The following is a 19,340-nucleotide window of genomic DNA, read 5'->3' on the forward strand; positions in this document are numbered from 1 at the left end:
GATTTCTAGAGATGGTTGCATTTCCCTACTGTTTAAAAATAAAAATGGTAAAAATGAGATTCTATTCAAAACAGTGCCTTAAAAAAAAAAAAGTGTTTACTTTTAAAGGAAAATCAAATTTCAATAATACCACTATTAAAAAAAAATAACTACCTTCTTGATGGGAGGATCTCAGGATTCCAATCAGGATACCTATTTTGAGAATAAACAATATTAATGAACAGTTAAGATTATAAGGCTCAATCTTTCCCTGCAATATATAGAGAATACTGTTCAAAACAAATGTTAAGGGAATTCCCTCGCCGTCCAATGGTTAGGACTCCATGCTTTCACTGCTAAGGGCACAGGTTCAATCTCTAGCTGGGGAACTAAGTTCCCACAAGCCATGTGGTGCAGCAAAAAAAAAATAAAAAATAAAAAATCTTAAAAATTGGAAAAAAAATTTTTTTATTAAAAAATGTTTTTAATTAAAAAAATTTAAAACATTTAAAAAAGTTAAGTGATTTATTAGTATATTAAAATATGAATATTTTCTTCAAAGTAAAATATTTTGAGTGTCTAGTTCAATAAAGAGTCAGTTTCAGGCAACTCAGGAAAAAGAAACACATTCCCCGTACTTTAAATGCCTTGACATTTATTTAGGTAAAATAGGAAGTACACATAAAATTGTTAAGAGGTATAGAAGAGCTGTAAAACACCAGCTTAGGTAAGCGTTAAAGACAGTTTACTCAACTCTGCAGAACTCTAGAGGACACCATTCTACAGAATGAGACATGAATGCTGCCCCTTATATTGTACCAAGTGTTCCTCAGAGAGGATCTCAGGGGACAATTCAAAGAAAAGGTTGCTTTTCAGGTAGCCCTTTAAAAAGGGTTATCAAGAGGGAAGGATCAGGTTAGGTTTCATACTGTGGCAATACGTAAAAGGAGGATTACAGGCAAACATGTGTTCTATTCCAGGAACCAGTGTGGCCGCAGCATGGAAATGACAAAAAGGAATTATGAGGCAGAAAACCTGGCAAGACAGCTCAGAGACAAACTTTGAAGGTCCCTGAAGTCATGTTAAGGAAGCTGAACCTAAGTAAAAGGCAATGGAGAACAATAAACATTTCTGAAGTGAAGGGAACATAGGAATGTTTGCAAAACAACTGGAAATAAATGTCTAGAAAAAGATGAGTGTTGAGATATTTAGAAATCAGACATCAACTACAGCACTAAGAGTTAATGAGATAGAGAATGGAGTTACTGGGAAGAGGGCTGAGGACAGAATCTTATGTACACTAACACTTAAGAGTAAAGCAATTGGTTCTTTCAAACCAATGAAAGAAATTAAGGGGTAATCACAGAAAGAAAAAGTAGGAGAAGTAACACCACAGAAGTCCAAGAAAAAGACATCTTCACCTTCAACTATTCCAGAGAATCCGGACTCTACATGTTAATGGGAAATAATGATTAAATTATTAAATCGCAGATGTACAAAAATACAATTTCAGTAGCCAAGAAGAGAACTACATAAGGAAATGCAGGCAGCAAGCCACCTGACAAGAAAATAAAGTGAGGTCAAAAACTAACTAAAGGTAAAGCAGTTTTTATTTGTTGACATTTGTCTCAGATATTGTTGGCAGGTTAACTCAAAAGCAATTCTCACCATGTGCCAAATAGAGAGTCTATGTACCATAACCAGAGAGGCCTGGGAGCCACAACAAAGACCTAGCACAGTCAAAAACAAACAAAAACGCCAATTCTCAATTGCCTTTTCCCAGGTCTGCCTCCGTAACAAAGGCTAAAGAAAGCTAAATCTGCTTTCCCAGTCTCTTTAGAAGAGAGCCATTAATAGGTTCAAACCAATGACATATAGGTACAAAACCACTGGCAGACTTCTGAGAAAATTTCTGCATCATCCTTCCTGCTTTGAGAGCAGATATGAAGGCTGGAGCATCTTATAACTATCAATGTGACAAATTGAGAAGGTAAAAAACTTAACTTCAATCCAGTGTATCTATCACTCAGCATCAACAACTGTCAAACATGAACAATTTTTTTCATCTACTACTACAATTTTTCTCTGGGATGGTTCTGGTTGCTGTCTCCTGTACAGTGTTACAAACCTCCATCCATAGATCTTCAGGCACCATCAGATCTAATCTCTTTAACCTACTTGTTACCTCTACTATGTGTGTATATATATGTATGTTACATATATATGTATGTATGTATAAGGGATTATGACTTTAACATCATCTTCTTTTAGGATTTTATATAGCTCAGCTAGAATTCCATCACCTCCACTAGCTTTACTGGTAGTAATGCTACCTACGGCCCACTTAACTTCACACTGCACGATGTCTGGGTATAGGTGAGTGACCACACCATCATGGGTTATTTAGGTCATCAAGATCTTTTTTGTATAGTTTTTCTGTGTATTCTTGCCATCTCGTCTTCATCTCTTCTGCTTCTGTTAGGTCCTTACCATTTCTGTCCTTTATCGTGCCCATCCTTCCATGAACATGAAATGTTCCCTTGATATCTCCAATTTTCTTGAAGAGATCTCTCATCTTTCCCGTTCTAGTTATTTCCTCTATTTCTGTGCATTGTTCATTTAAGAAGGCGTTATCTTTCCTTGCTATTCTCTGGAACTCTGCATTCAGTTGGGTATATTTTTCCGTTTTCCCTTGCCTTTCACTTTTCTTTTTTCCTCAGCTATTTGTAAAACTTCCTCAGACAACCACTATGCCTCCTTGCATTTCTTTTTCTTTGGGATGGTTTTGGTCACTGCCACTTGAATGGTGTTACGAACTTCTGTTCATAGTTCTTCAGGCACTCTACCAGAACTAATCCCTTGAATCTATTTGTCACCTCTACTATATAATCATGACATCTGATTTAGGTCATACCTGGATGGCCTAGTGGTTTTCCCTACTTTCTTCAATTTAAGTCTGAATTTTGCAATAAAGAGCTTATGACCTGAGCCACAGTCATCTCCAGGTCTTGTTTTTGCTGACTGTATAGAGCCTCTCCATCTTTGGGTGCAAAGAACATAATCAATCTGATTTTGGTCACCATCACCATCTGGTGGTGTCCACATGTAGAGTCATCTCTTGGGTTGCTGGAAAGGGTATTTGCTATGATCAGTGCATTCTACTTGACAAAACTCTGTTAGCCTTTGCCCTACTTCATTTTGTACTCCAAGGCCAAACTTGCCTGTTATTTTGGTATCTCCTGACTTCCTATTTTTGCATTCCAATCCCCTATGATGAAAAGAACATCCTTTTTTTTGGTATTAATTCTGGAAGATATTGTAACTCTTCAAAGAACAGGTCAACTTCAGCTTCTTCAGCATCAGTGTTTGGGGCAAGACTTCGATTACCCTGATGTTGAATGATCTGCCTTGGAAACAAACTAAGATCATTCTGTTGTTTTTGAGATTACACCCAAGTACTGCATTTTGCTGGAGGAGGAAATAGCAACCCACTCCGGCAATGGCAACCCATTCCAGTACTCTTGCCTGGAAAATCCCATGGATGGAGGAGCCTGGTAGGCTTCAGTCCATGGGGTCGCGAAGAGTCAGACATGACCGAGCGACTTCACTTTTACTTTTCACTTTCATGCATTGGAAAAGGAAATGGCAACCCACTCCAGTGTTCTTGCCTGGAGAATCCCAGGGACGGCAGAGCCTGGTGGGCTGCCATCTATGGGGCTGCACAGAGTCGGACACAACTGAAGTGACTTAGCAGTAGCAGTAGCCAGTACTCTTGCCAGGATAATCCCATGGACAAGGAGCCTGGCAGGCTACAGTTCATGGGGCCACAAAGAGTCGGACATGATTGAGTACAACAATCTGAAAGTCAGTTACTTAATATAAGTAAGCCTTAGCTTTCTCTTACGTGCGATCCTGGAAATACAGCTTGTTGCCAACACAGAGAAATTACTAAATTTCCAGAGCTTTCCAATTCAAGAGGGGGTAATAATATTTCAGATGTGAAATGATGTTTTAGATCTAAGTTAACCACTAGACTACATGTTCTTATATCTGCTGCCTGTGTGTTACCTAACCAGTTTTTTAAAATGTTTCAGAAGCATAATACATGACAATATAATATAATGGCTAAGAACAAGGACCTAAGTAAACGACATCATCTATATCCCAACGTGATACATAAGTATATATATTACCTATAAAGTTTTTGTGACAAAAATGTTCAACCTGAATTTAATGAAGAGGAAAAAACCAGAAAGGTGCAGAATGTGGAACAGTCTACAAGACAAGACATTTCAAAAGTCAACCGTTGTGAAAATAGCCTCAAAAAAAGTGTGGGGAGTGGGAGAGGCAAGGATAGTTATAAATGGCATTTTGGGAAAAATGGGAAAATTTGAATTTGGTCTGTGTATTAGAAGGTATTATGAAATCATTGTTAATCATGTGTTATACTGTAGTTAAAACAGATAACCACTGTAGAAAAAATTTCCTTATTCTTATGGAGGGGAGCCTTGGAGGAGAATGGCATGTATACATACATATGGCTGAGTTCCTTCCCTGTTCACCTAAAACTATCACAACATTGTTCATTAATCAGCTACACCTCAATATAAAATAAAAGCTTTAAAATTTTTTTTCCTTTTTCTTAAGAGGTAGATGTTGAATTAAGGAGTGAAGTGTTACAATGACTGCAATGTATTTTCAATTAGTTTTTAAAAACTGTAACTAATATTAAAAATGTCCATATAAAGTATAATAGACACATCAAATGTTAACAGTTGGTTAATAAAGAGGAAGACTATGTTTATTATCCCTTCAAATTTGTTGCACCTTAGCAACTTTTCAGAATAAAGTATTGAGGGGAAAAAAGTTTTAACAAAGAGCCATGAGTCAGATATTAGTTGTGCCAATTATTTGCGGTATGACAGCTGGGAAGCTGCCTCTCACTGGTAAAATCACAAAAAATCATTACATGTATCTCTCACATAATATTTCAGTTAATATTATGAAATATTATTATTTCACAGGGTTGAAATATGATCTCACAGAGTTGCTTTGAAGATTACACTGTGTAAAAAGCATTTAGAAGAATGTCCAGCACACAAGCATATAGCTCTTTATTATGTTAATTATTATTTTTAATACTAAAGATAATGCACTATCTTTTCTCAAGTTAATCAATTTTACTTCTGTGTCATAACCCAGAAAGATTCAATAAGACGGAGAGAAGAGATAATAAACCTTTAAGAAAAGAAATTGAAACCTAAATATATATCAGTACAGGCTTCCTAGGTGGCTCAGTAGTTTAAAAAAAAAAAAAAAATCCACTGCCAATGCAGGAGTTGCAGGAGACACAGGTTGGATCCCCGGGTTGCAAAGATCCCCTGGAAGAGGAAATGGCAACCCACTCCAGTATTCTTGCCTGGAGAACCCCATGGTGAGAGAAGCCTGGCAGGCTACAGTTCCTGAGGTCACAAAGAGTCAAACACAACTGAGCACTCACACATACATCAGTAAAGAAATGACTAAATAGATTTAAGTACAGAAGCACAATGCAGCTTATAAAAAAACAATGAAATAGCATATGTTTTGTCTTGCAAAGATCCAAAGCACCTAATCAAATCTAATGCATTTATTTTTTAAGCAGTAGAGAGAAAGCCATGAAAAAATTATTCAAGAGTACCTGAAAAAGGTAAAAATGTAAAACAGAACAACAAAGTACCAGGCACGGAAACTACCTGCTTTAAAATTAGGGTCCTATGTACATGAAAAAAAGGCTTATCTACACAAAAAGCTTTCAGTAGGCATAAATGCCATTTGGCATAGAAAATTAATGGCAGTGCATGTAGCTCGACTCCTGTAACTAGCATTTAATGCCTACCTACAGCAACTAATTCCCTCACATCTAAATCCCCTAGCTTCATAAAAATGAGACATCCCACTGAGTTTCTGTGGGAAAATTTGTGACTTTAGGCGAGATTTTCCATTTACAGTGGCAGTATGGTCCAATTAAGTAACAAATTATCTTTATATGACAACCAATGTCTTTGTGCACAGATCTATACAGGTAAGCAACTCTCTATTCTCAGTCTATATGATTCAGGTAGGGCTTCTATCACACCCTACATCAGGAGTAGGCACATGACACCAACTGAGTCATAGTACCCTATTCCTACAACCACTGTAATTGGTTTAGAGATGGACAACTAACCCACAGTGGTCCAAAAGACTCAAACCAAAGACTTCCGCAGGATTTATGAGAAAAGAAGTGCTTTTATTTATTTTTAACTCCAGGAATGCTAGATATTCAGATCACTTAAGTCTGGAACTAAGGGGGTCACTTTGCTTTGTGGAGAAGTGTCCTCATGAAGACAAAGCAGAAAGGAACAGACAAGAAATGAAAGTATTACTGACACATTGATTTTTGAGCACCTAATCCAGCCATTCCTAAAACTAGAAACACTCAAGCTTCCTAGTTAAATGAGCTTATAAATGTCCCTACTTCAAAAAACTAGTCCGAGAAAGGTTTATCATGTATGATAAGGAGAGTCATGAATAATCTCAAAAAAATTGTGGTGACATTTTCATAAAGAACAATGTGAAAAACCAAAACAGCTGTCACAAATTCATTTGCTCAAGAACATGTTACCATCATCATTATAATGACCAGGAATTTGACACACAACTGAATCAGCATGTTTAACGATACTAGGGGAACACAATTTTATGTTAACTCCAGACGACGCAAGAGAAAATCACACTTTTTACCTTCATAGGTGCCCTGTCTTAAAGAAGGAAAAGGCGAAAGAACTGAAGAACCAATGGTTAGGAAGCACCATATCTAGCTTGTTCATTTCCTACTTAAGGGTTTTTTTCTGAAAACAGGTTCTAAACCAAGAGAGATTTAGACCTGAAATTAAATACTAGAGTTTGGTTTGAGTGGTTTTTAGTTAGTTATTCTTTGAGGAAAGGGTAGGAAGAAGGAGAGGGAAGTATAGGAGAAGGGAAGGCTTTGTATTCTGAAGCAGATAAACTATTCCAAGGAAGGCAAGGCAGCAGGAACGAACCAATTATATTAAATTTACCTACTGGGAAGGAGTCAGAAAAAAGGATTGTATTTAATTCTCTTTTAGAAAAAGTTTAAATAAATTTGTATAAAGTTAGTATTTCAAATAGGCAATAGCTTTCTAAAAATATTTTTCTCCAAAGTACCACACTAAAGGTGTCAAACAATCATACCTGAAACATTTAACTATTCTGTAAATTTGCCACCTATAAGAATGAAAAAAATTGTTCTTACTGTTGACGTAACTGTCGGCAACTCTCAATATGAGTAGATGTATTTTGATGCTGAATCCAATCCTATTGTAAAAGGAGAAAAGTGCACAAATTAGAACATTCCTCATTTGACTAATTACATTAGGCTTTTTAACATGACACAGCATCCTTTGTTTTTTCAAAAATTAAACAAACCTAGTTATAAATACCATATGGCTACTCAATAAAAATTTCACAAACAAAAATAAAAGGACTCTAAATAAAAGCACTTAATATCAACTCATTGCTGCCATTTTAAAACATTTTAGCTATGGCAAACATTTTAAAAATCCTACCCATAGACACTCATTTTGAAGTCAAACATACATTTAAACTTGGAGAAAATAAAAGCATGGATCAGAAATAACTCATCTCAAATATTAAAAAAAAAAACACGCACTACAGACAGTATCAAGAACTCTATAAATAGAATGGTATTTGAAATGGCATCTCCAAAATATAGTCTTGATGCCTTACAACTCTAAACTTCAAGCTAACAACATTAACAACAAAAAATCCTACCTCTCAGGCCAATACCATTCCAAACAAGGTACTCACTATATACTGACAAAGGATAAGATTAGTAAAAATATGAAAAAATGCTGCTGATCAAAACATTTATTTTCAGGATATAGTGGAAAGCAGTATCATTTCAAAGACATAATATGCCTTACATATAGAGCTTGACAATGAACAAAATGCTTTCTCCTTTAACTTCACTCACAAGCTGCCCTAAAATTATATTTTGTACCCATAAAAAGCTCCTGGAAGACACATCTGATTTTTTTTTTTAAGGCACTACAATTTTCAAAGAGAGTCCCCCAAGTGAAACAATTAGTTAAAAGCAAAGTGTGAGTAACGTTTTATTGTGTCTCCAATATTTGGACAGGTAGAAAACTTACTGAACAGTTCCTTCCATATTTTAAAACATTCCTTGAGGAAAATGTTATTCATTTCCATTTCAAAAACATTTTAGTCTGTCATTGCCAAAGACTAGAACTATCCAGTTAAAAACCACAGTTGACACTAATTTTGGAATCTGCCTTGTCAAGAACTATCTGAAAACAAGTGCATGCTACTTGCAATACTCAGCAGCAGGTTATGACAAACCCTAAAGTATTTCATTAAGCCATGGAACTGACTGTGGATTACAAAAAATAAAGTCTGCATATCCTGCTCAGGGAAATAGGAAGCTAGAAGAGACTGGCAGTTAGGAGTCTTTAGTACTGCTAAACCCGTATCTTTGATAGTAACTAGATATTGTTTACATTAGACACACTGACAGGTATCAAAATGGGCATGATTTAATCGGACCACAAAGTGTTTTATTTGAATAAGTTGCCAATATATAAAAATTCAGACTTTCAGCTTTTCTTGAAAAAACATGAAGATAGAATACTAGATATGCATTTGACATAGCAACTATCAGCTAATGCTGACAGCTAAAAGTTATTTAAGGCATACTCTGTCCAGTTCACACACACACACATCCACTTTACTGACATTACTCACTTTTAGGTTCAGTAAATATATCTACACCACCCCAATTTCTACTCTCCAATAAGACAAGGGTCCAAAAGCGGGACTCCTCTCCAGAGAGAGAGTAATAATTACCTACTAGGCAGAAGATGCAGCAAGGACTGCAGACTTGAGTGGACCCAGAATCCAACTTTGAAAATACCTACCCATATCACTCTCTTATCTACCAACTACTTAAAAAAACCATTTATGTCAGTATTTTTTTGAACTGAATTATTTTAGTCAGAAAGACATGGCTTTAAACCAAGGATAGACTTCTAAACCAACTGTGACAGTCAAAAAGACATAACTTCTAAACTAAGCATGACTTCTCTGATGTCTGAAACTCAATTTAGAAAAAAAAAAAATTCCTCATTTTTCTTGTCTTTTTCAGACTGTAGTTTTGACTCAGGGGTAGGTAACATCGTTAGCTGTTACTTAGCAAAAAAAATTTGCAGTTGATAATTTATATTTATTGGTTACACATTTATAATGTCAAATACATGCACACTTACAGGGCAACAAAATACATCACAGAAACAAGAGAGGTAGGTTATACTACCTAAGTCCATGTTCACAAATCCCTATCATTTGTCATCTAGTAGAGAAGAATTCATTAGTTAGGTCCATTGTGCTGTTCCGGCTGTTAAAAGGTATCTGTTCATTTAAAAAGGCAATTGATTTCTATGAACTCTAATAATCATTAAATGATTTCTTTTAATGTTTAATGTCTTTTTATCACATTACAGGCTTCCCTCGTGGCTCAGATGGTAAAGAATCGGTCTGCAGTGCAGGAGACTCAGGTTTGATCTCTGGGTGAGGAAGATTTTTATTTTTATTGTACTTTTATCATATTAATCCATACTGTCACCAACATACACTTGAATAACTAGGGAAGCCTCAAATTAGGCGTCCTACCCTCTCTCTCTTCATTCCTATTCATCTTGCACACAGCAGTCAGATTTATCTTCCTGAAATATATTTTTTAATGTGTCATTTCACGAATCAAAGAATCTTAATTAGCTTAATGCCTCTCATTTCACATCTAAACTCCCTGGGCTAGTTTTTCTAGGCCCCTCAAACTTATCATTGTTACTCCCATCTGAAATGTCATTCCCCTTCCCCTGGGTACATCTAAGCCTACTAATCATTCAAGAACCACCTTCAACCTACTCCATGAAGTCTTCTCTACCAGATCACTTTAATCCAGACAGACTTAGTGCACCTAGTCACTCAACAAGTCTTATCTAACTGGAGTATAGAAGTCTTCTGATGCCAGAAAGCATGATTTTTAATTACACACTGTGAAATACACAGTAAGTATTGGTAAATTGATAATGCTGGCCTAAACTGATATAAGCCTACAATCAAGATAGAAATATTAAATCTCTCTCTCCCTACAGCCTATCCAAACAAGTCAATTACAATCACCAAACTATTTGTTGCCTTCTAATTTTTAAAAAATTCCTTAGGTGTGTAATTTTTCTCTTCAGTGAGAATGTATAAACTGCTTAAGAACAACATGTAAACTTTATGTAGTTTATTTTCATTCCAGCACCTAATGTAGCATCATGTACAAAATTAGTAACCAGTAAACAGTTACTGAATGTGTGTATTTTCTATTCAACAGAATAAAAATTAAAACTTTTAAGATATTATTTTTTCTTAGATTCATCATGACTAACTAAAAGTTCAAAATAAATGGAACATAGAGGGGCTAACACTCAATTCAGTACTTGGGCCAGGGCTAGATTTTAACTAAGTGCTGAGATTTTTTAAAGACTTTGCTATTCCCTTTGACAGAGCAAGGCAATTATTATTAGCACTCAGAAAATCTGGCTAAAATGAGGTAGAATGCTGATTTCCTTTGCTTTCAACAACATTTCTGACCGAAGCATCAGTTCCAGGTATCAGATTCTTGTTGGCTGAAACCTGGTGAGTGGGTAACAGAAAGACAATAAAAGGACAATACTGGAAGGAGAAAAAAAACCAAGGGAATAAACACCTATAGACTTTTAAGCCTATTAAAGTATACAACCAATGCTACAGCCTTGAATCATAGCTTGTTCCCATAGGAAATACTGCAATACATTCCTTCCTGGTCACATGTAATATAAATCTTCAAATCACATTAGTAAATAGAAAAAACAGTAGTTTCCAAACATATATAGTAAATATTCAGAAAATTCTACTCAAATCCACCAGTGATTACTATCAAACAATATATTCTACGTTATTCCTCAGGACCTCAGTAAAATACTTTCATTCTAACTCTCCTAACCATGAAGACACCTAAGGCTCCTTTGTTTTTTAAAGACTCTTCTCTGTACAGATCATTTTACACTCTATGCTCTGAGCCCACAGCTGGTCCCAATAATTCATTCTGACTCAATTTTGCTACGCTATGGATTTAGTTATCTTAAGAAGCTCCTTCTCATGAAGCACTAAAAATCCAGATAAGAATCATAGAGTCAGAAAATATTTAAATCAACATTAACTATCTTTAGCTCAAAACAGGTAAGATACATGCAAAGCTAAAATATACTGTCTCTTTAAAAGTGTGCAGTACAAATATTTTATTCCAAATTTTTATTTTTTACTAACAGATTCTCTTATTCAGATAAAGGTAACTCATGTGACATTGTCTTATAAATACAGTTTGTGTCATATAAATTTTATGTTGCATTCTCTGGGATAACCTCTCAAAAGTTCAAAATAAATGGAAAAATCCATGTGGTGTGCCCAGTCACAGGAATACAGAAAGCCTAACACTCAATTCAATACTTAGGCCAGGCTACTTAAGATTACAACTAAGCACTGACATTGCAATCACAATTTCTGCCATTTCCTTAATGACTAGTTAACACCAGCATACATATGAGAATTTAGATGAAACTTGGGCACTGAGTTATCATGATACAGTGATCTTTAAAAACACTCACCTTCAAATGACTACATTCTACGTTACACAGAGAACACAAATGTGGAAATATTCTTGGAGATGCTGCATAATAATCATTCATCATAGAAGGAGTTGGAAGTCTCTTCATCTTCTGGGCATCAGCATGCGAAAACTTTGGTAGCCAGGATGCTTTCACAATCCCAAAGGGAGACCGAATGGGGATGTCAGCCTCTGACTGGTAATTCTTTTTACTTCCTCCCGATCCATGTACATTAGACGAATTAATGACAGGTTCACGTGGGATCCGCTCTTGTTGGCTTACAGTTGAAATTAATTCCGATGAAAAAGGTTGCTGGTTCATAGGAGGAGGAATCAGAGACTGACTCATTGTCTGATTAACTGTCTGGCTAATGGATTGGCTGACAGATTTTACAGGTTCAAGGACTGACTGTCCTCTTGAAATGTGTAAACCTGACATCTTGCTTCCACTCTCAACTGGGAAAAAGGACTGATTACTGGAGGACTCACTGGGGAAGTCCATCTGTCGAAACACATCTTCAACAGGAAACATAGAATTACACATCACATTTGGAGCAGGAACAGATGCAGAAATGCTTGGCTGTGACCGAAACTCATCCTCGACCTCATCGGTTGGAATTTCAGGATCATAAATACGTACTTCAAGTGGATCTTCTGTGTAGCCATATTTGCTTGCATGCCCATAATCAATCACATTACTCGAAACTGCCTCATTACCAAGTGTTTCTTTATTTCTGCTCCGAGAAGGTAAATTAGGTAATCGGCGCCCCATTTTTCGCATTCTTATATCCCTCAAGATTAATGGCATATTTTCAGGAGTTAGCTGTTCATCAGGATAGCGACTGAGTTCTTCTAAGTCTTCATTAGATAATCCAAAACTTGCTAAGATACTTGAGGCACTCTCTTTTGTATAGCGGCTCTGTACTTTAGGACTCTGCTCTGTAACCTGTGTTACAGAACTCTGCTTCACTCCCACTGACGCAGATATATGAGGCTCATCATCCCATCGGCTACCATGAGGCTTCTCCTTCTTTTGTTGTGCTTCATGAAAATCCAATTTTTCTTTGGTCAATCTTGGATCAGTTTGGTGTTGAGTTACCTGAACATTCATTCTCTGTGGTTCCATATTCTGATAAGATTCATGGCAGGCAAATCTGTGTGGAATTCCACGGGCTCTCCCTGCTGGGTAAAATCTTGGAAGACCCATAGATCCAGGCCTCATAAATGGTCCTGGAGGCCTCATCTCAGAAGGGTTAGGTGCTCGTGGCCTCTGAAGTGGAAAGTTTCCTCGAGGATTAAACCTGGGTCTCGACATGGCTATTTTCAAGAAAGCCTGATTTAATAAAGTATAAGGTGGTGTTGAACTATGTGAGGCAATGGCATTCAGCTGCTGCAGCGCCAACTGAGTCTTAATCTGAGCAAAGTGCAAAGGAGATGGGCCCAACAGAAGTGGGTTTGCAATGCCCAGGTTCAAGGAATTCACAAGTGGTGCGAAATTTTCCAAGAATAACACAAAGCTGAAAGTTAAAACACAAATATTAGATCATTTTAACTCAAACTACTTCATGAAGTGGGTTCTACAGCCAGTGTAAAACATTTTGAAACAAAGCCATGAAACCATTCTGCATTTCATACATTTTTAGAGTTGTTTATGAGGATTTTAAACTTTCCCAAAAACTTGCTCTTCTTTCCCGAATCCAGAATACAAACCCCAAACCTCAAGCCAGAGTTCCTGTACACTATGCTGCGCTGGGTGCTGTCCTAGGTGCAGAGCGGCAATTACAACTCCTTTTAAAACTTCTTAGAAGTGTCCAAATCCTGCATGCCACTGGGGGATGGGGTGAAAATAACATTCAGTTGCTGTGGTCGGTAAGTTCTCAGTTCTTGTTTATCACCAAAGATCTCCCCCCTTCCCTGCACAGACCCTTTTGATTTTAGTGGAAAGGAATGAGTTCAGAATCATTCATTCACTTTATTAAAAATTTTTATCTAATATGACAATCATTATGAAGTATTCAAGCCAAGTAAAACATGATTCCTATAGGCAAAGTGCAAACGATGTAACAAGAAAAACAGATTGTGTCATTATTACAACAACACTAAAAAACATCAGGAATGGATTTATTTCTGGGAGAAGTCAAGAATACCTGAGTTGAGCTTCATAGGGTGGGTATCCTCTAGAGTTTTGAGGAAACTGGGAGAAGAGAGATTTCAGATAATAAGATCTTACTCAACATGTGTTTATCAAATTTTAGAAAATGTAGAATAGCCTAGGTTGCTGCTGCTGCTGCTGCTCCTCGGGTCGCTTCAGTTTTGTCCGACTCTGTGTGACCTCAGAGACGGCAGCCCACCAGGCTCCCCCATTCCTGGGATTCTCCAGGCAAGAACACTGGAGTGGGTTGCCATTTCCTTCTCCAATGCATGAAAGTGAAAAGTTAAAGTCAAGTCGCTCAGTTGTGTCCAACTCCTAGCGACCCCATGGACTGTAGCCCACCAGACTGCCCCGTCCATGGGATTTGCCAGGCTAGGTTAAGGTTTCTAAATAAAATACTGTAATAAAATGAGAGACTGCTGGGATGATTTAAAAATTTAAAACTAATTAAATTTATCAACTGCATGTTTCTGACAAAGCTATAGTATTCTGGCCCAACACAAAATATAGCTTCAGTTAAGACATGTGAATCTTCAGTAACTCTAGGACTATTTAATAAAATTATCTATGAAGACAGAGGAAAAAAATACTTCTGAAGAACCTCTCTCCTTTATGCCAACTTTTAGCTACTGTTTTTACTGACTTTGGAATTTTCTCCCAAACTATCCATTTTCAATACTGTTCTCTACACCAATTCCTTCAGTCACAGAGGCTCAAAAGCATCTTATTTTCCGTTTTTAACTAATTTTTTTAACTATAAAATTCTATGTATTCCTGTCAAAATCTCTAATATAGAATTTTTTTTCCTTTCACCATCATCACAACCCTACTGCAAGCTCTCATCACTCTCACCACAGCTGCCCTTCATCCCAATTCATTCTGTCATTACTAATATCCTTAAAGCATTTACCATCACTCCTCTACATAAAAACCTTCACCACTTTATTGCTACCTGCAAGATAGTGTCCAAACTTGTCAACCTGGCATTTAGTATATAATCTAATCTCAATCTACCTTTCACATTTTACTAGCCAATAATACTTAATGAAAAGTTTCTGCTACAGGGGCTTCACTGGTGGTAAAGACTCCATCTGCCAATGCAGGAGACTCTGGACTGATTCTGTGCTGTGGAGCAACTAAGCCTGTGCGCTGCAACTCCTGAGCCCATCTGCCACACCTACTGAAGCCCACACACCTAGAGTCCATGCTCCATGAGAGGCCACCACAATGAGAAGCCCACACACCACAATGAAGAATAGCCCCCACTTGCCGCAACTACAGAAAAGCCAGCGCAGCAACAAAGACCCAACACAGTCAAAAATAAGTAAAATTAAATTTAAAAATGTATGCTACAGCCAAATGGGTCTATTTGCAATTTCCTGACCACTTTCAACATTCTTGCTTCCACACTTTATTCATACTGTACTACCTAGAATACCCTTAGCTCTCTGAACCAAGCTCACTCTTCAAGACTGTTTCCAAGTCACACCTTACAAGAATCTCTTTGCGCATTTCCTGTGGCACACTTTGGGCTTCTCTGATGGCTTAGATGGTAAAGCCATGCAATGCAGAAGACCTGGGTTCAATCCCTGAGTCAGGAAGATCCCCCAGAGAAGGGAATGGCTACCCACTCCAGTGGGAAGAGAAGGGGATGACAGACAACGAGATGGTTGAATAGCATCATCAACTCAATGGACATGAGTCTGAGCAAACTCCAGGAGACAGTGAAGGACAGGGGAGACTGGCATGCTGCAGTCCTTAGGGTCACAAAGAGTTGGACACGATTTAGCAACTGAACAATGGCACACTTTAGCTATTAGTGTTAATAAATGCAGTAATTCATGCAATATTCAAATTCATTTCTAAACTAGTAATGTATGTCAGATGAGAAGGGTTTGAATTCTACAAGGTTCACCACTTACTATTAAGGTCTTGGACAAGCTACTTAACCTCTGGACCATAAGTTTTCTCATGAGTAAAATGGGACAGTATCTTCCTCTCTGGATTACTGGTAAGGACTGCTGCTACTGCTAAATCACTTCAGTCGTGTCCGACTGTTCGACCCCACAGACGGCAGCCCACCAGGATCCTCCGTCCCTGGGATTCTCCAGGCAAGAACACTGGAGTGGGTTGCCATTTCCTTCTCCAATGCATGAAAGTGAAAAGTGAAAGTGAAGTCGCTCAGTCGGGTTTGACCCTTAGTGACCTCATGGACTGCAGCCTTCCAGGCTCCTCCATCCATGGGATTTTCCAGGCAAGAGTACTGGAGTGTGTTGCCATTGCCTTCTCCGACTGTTAAGGACTAAGTTAGATGAAATATAAATATGTATAACATCTAATAAAGGAGCTGCCCAATAAACGTTAGTGTCACTCTCCCTGCCCTCACTCCATTAAGCAGGGACCTTTCAGGCAGGTAAATTACACTCCTAAGCATCAGTATTTTTTAATCTTTGCAAAGCAGAGGGGAGTTAAATTTGGGGCAGGGGGGCTAAGAGATGAGCAAAAGCAGAAATCATAAAAATAATTTCTCTTTTCACATACAACCTCTATCCTAACAGACTCAGAAGAAGAACAGAGTTAAATCTCCAGAAAACAAGATCCATCCTGGAAGAACTACAATATAACAGGTGCTCTGGAAGTCCAAAAATAAAAGCAATCACCAAAATTAACTGTGTTTTATAAAAGATGTTTTGAAGCAATTAATTCATAATAATGGAAATGTCTTTTGGAAAAAAAAAAAACTCAAAAATGCAAAAAGACTGGAAAAAGGCAAGCTCCCCAACCCCCAACTAAACACTTTTTCTTTGACTATTATAAACTGAAAATCCACAGAGGTTCACTGATGCACCAGTATTTAAAGAATCAAATGTTATTGTACCTAACAAGTGTAACAAATAATTTGGGATCTTCATTAAAATAATCTAGAAAACAAAGGATGCATTTTGGCAGGGGTGAAGTGTGGTGTTTAGTGGATGAGGGAAGTTTGATGAAGCACAACTAGCAAAAATATTTGTTGAGGAAGGTGAGTGACGGGTCCAAAAGAATTTATTACCTTTCCTCTCTACTTTTTCACACATCTGAACATTACCCCCCCAAAAAACCCCCCCAAAAAAAGTGCTAAATATTAAGTATGAAATGTTTAACAGAAAACAAAAAAGGAGGGTTGGAGAGTATAAAACCAACATAACTTCATACTTCTCTATCAAATCTAACATTATCACACCAAAGTCTAACAAAGCCAAAATCAGCTAATCTGTTATGATTTTCAGGCAACATATAAATAACATGCAGATTTGTCTAAAATCTCATCTAGTTCATTTTCCCCTACATCATTCCTTCCCACCTGACTCAACTGACTTGTTATTAAACAGTTCATTCATTCAGATAACACATATCTCATTCCTCTCTGTTTCAATATTTATTTTGGTGGGGAAAAAACTATTTGTGAGATTGAGTAAAATTAAGCAAAATAAGCCAAGGGCTCTTGATATGAAGCCTCTTAGTAGCAATTAGGTTATCCCACACCAAAGAAAATAAACCTTAAGTCTTTTGAGAATGCAACTGATATAACCTAAAAACAATGTGGTAAGAAACAAGAACCAGTAAGACAAGGGTAAATTTGGCATTAACACCTGGAAAACAACTGAACAAATAAGGACAACAATTATAAAGCCTTTTTCATTTAACTCCAGGAGTTCTGGCCACAAAAAGGTTCATTCGCCCAACAAATTTACAGAGAATCAACACATCATTAAACTAACTTAGAAAAATCTGAATTGAGACCTGAGTCCTTAATTATTAATTACTTTGAACACAATTGTGATTAAATAATACTCACCCTTTAAAATGAATTTTTATTCTTGATGATATAAATAATATATGCTTGTTAAAGAAAACAATAAAAAGCAGCAAGTGAAATCCTTACCAGTAAAATCATTACTGATAATGAACTAATATTTTGATGGAATTTCTAGTTTTGTATATGTGCACACATACATGGATGGAAAGGGGAAGAAGGTACACAAAACTTCATTGTATGAACTATACTAGTTCTATTTTAAATTAACATTTTATTTTCCTATGTTCCATATTTTTCAAAAACAGGGTATTTAATGGTCAGAAAACATTCTGAACTCCTGAAGACAAGTAGCAGTTAAAAACGATCTTCCATGCCCTATCAACTAGAACATGCCTCTCTGAAACAAGATATAGTCAATGAGAAAAACTCTGGAAGCATCTAGTAGAAACTGAATTCTTGAGACAGAAATGAATAGCTTGATGTATTAAAAAATTCACCATTATATCCCTTGAGATACTTTCTGACATGTCCACTACCACAATCAAAAACTACTTGCTATTTTGATACAGTCTTTCAGATGGAAAAGAATCCTTCATTTTCTTTATACGTATTGATAAAGAAGTCTGAAATCTAAAAATATAAAAGCATCACCAAAAATTAGTCAGGCAGATCATAATGGCTCCAATTAGATTCACAATGAAAAGATTTATATCAAACCCCATACTTGAACTTTAAACCACTTCATGGTTTAAAAAGCATTTCGGTATTCATTATCTCATCTGAGCTTACAACCACCAAGTAAGCAAGGGAATTCAAGTTTACGATTAAGTAAAGCCTTAGAACTAACTGGCAAGGTCACAAATTGAACCCCTCTCAATGTTCTTTCCATCCTGTATTCTAGGTACATAAAATTTAAATTTTATAGCTTTGTTTTTTCTAATTATTAAAAAAGCAATACCTGTTCATGACCACCCTCCCCAAAGAAATATCATCTTCATGACATGCAGAAAAGAACAGTCTTCTAACCTTACCACAAAAGGAAAACTACCATTAACATTACTTTTCTAGTTTTATACCCACATACCTGATTTGATACCCTGTGTCAGAGCAACTGTGTCTCAGAATACATAAAATCTACCTTCACACTTACTAACAACGCAAGTATTACACTGACCAGTTACTTCTGTGCTTTTCTCAGTTTAACTGGTTCTCAACCTTCTAATCTCCTCTAGTATATACAGACAGATCCACTCAGCCAACTCTCTTCTACCTTTAGTTTTGTCCCACAAAAGGTATGGAAGTCACAGAATTCTGAAGGTGCCACAAGCGTAAATACAGAATATCATGCTGGATGTTAAAATGCCAAAATGTGGCACACCTCAATGAAAGTGCCAAAGAAACAAAGAAAAAATAAGCAGATAACTAGAAACACTGTTTTTATCATGAAGGGCATCACAAACTTCACAAAGGATTGGTAACCATCATGATTTCAGATCTTAAAGAAAATGGAAGATCAACTTGCTAATAATGCACAATATCAGAAATAGATTACCATGAAAGCCATTAAAAACCTTGGATAGCAATGATTTGATAGTTATTATTTTCAGGAACACAAACTTTTTTATAAATAAGATACG

The 19,340-nt window shown here is 36.7% G+C and overlaps 1 protein-coding gene across 7 annotated transcripts in view; it reads right to left on the reverse strand.

Moving 5' to 3' along the window:
* The window catches only part of ZNF638 (zinc finger protein 638), a 90,784-nt gene that overhangs the window by 64,870 nt on the left and 6,574 nt on the right, over window positions 1-19,340 (reverse strand). For 5 of the 7 annotated variants that reach the window (XM_061431972.1, XM_061431969.1, XM_061431971.1 and 2 more), the window contains 3 exons: window positions 11,754-13,269; window positions 7,277-7,338; window positions 154-192 (listed from right to left, as the gene is read on the reverse strand). In XM_061431972.1, the coding sequence (XP_061287956.1) occupies window positions 154-192; window positions 7,277-7,338; window positions 11,754-13,067 (1,415 nt within the window). In that variant the 5' untranslated portion in view covers window positions 13,068-13,269. The remainder of the gene's footprint in view (window positions 1-153; window positions 193-7,276; window positions 7,339-11,753; window positions 13,270-19,340) is intronic. The other 2 variants (XM_061431974.1, XM_061431975.1) reach the window with 1 other exon arrangement.

The sequence above is a fragment of the Bos javanicus genome, chromosome 11, assembly GCF_032452875.1.
Source record: "Bos javanicus breed banteng chromosome 11, ARS-OSU_banteng_1.0, whole genome shotgun sequence".
Classification (NCBI taxonomy): domain Eukaryota; kingdom Metazoa; phylum Chordata; class Mammalia; order Artiodactyla; family Bovidae; genus Bos; species Bos javanicus.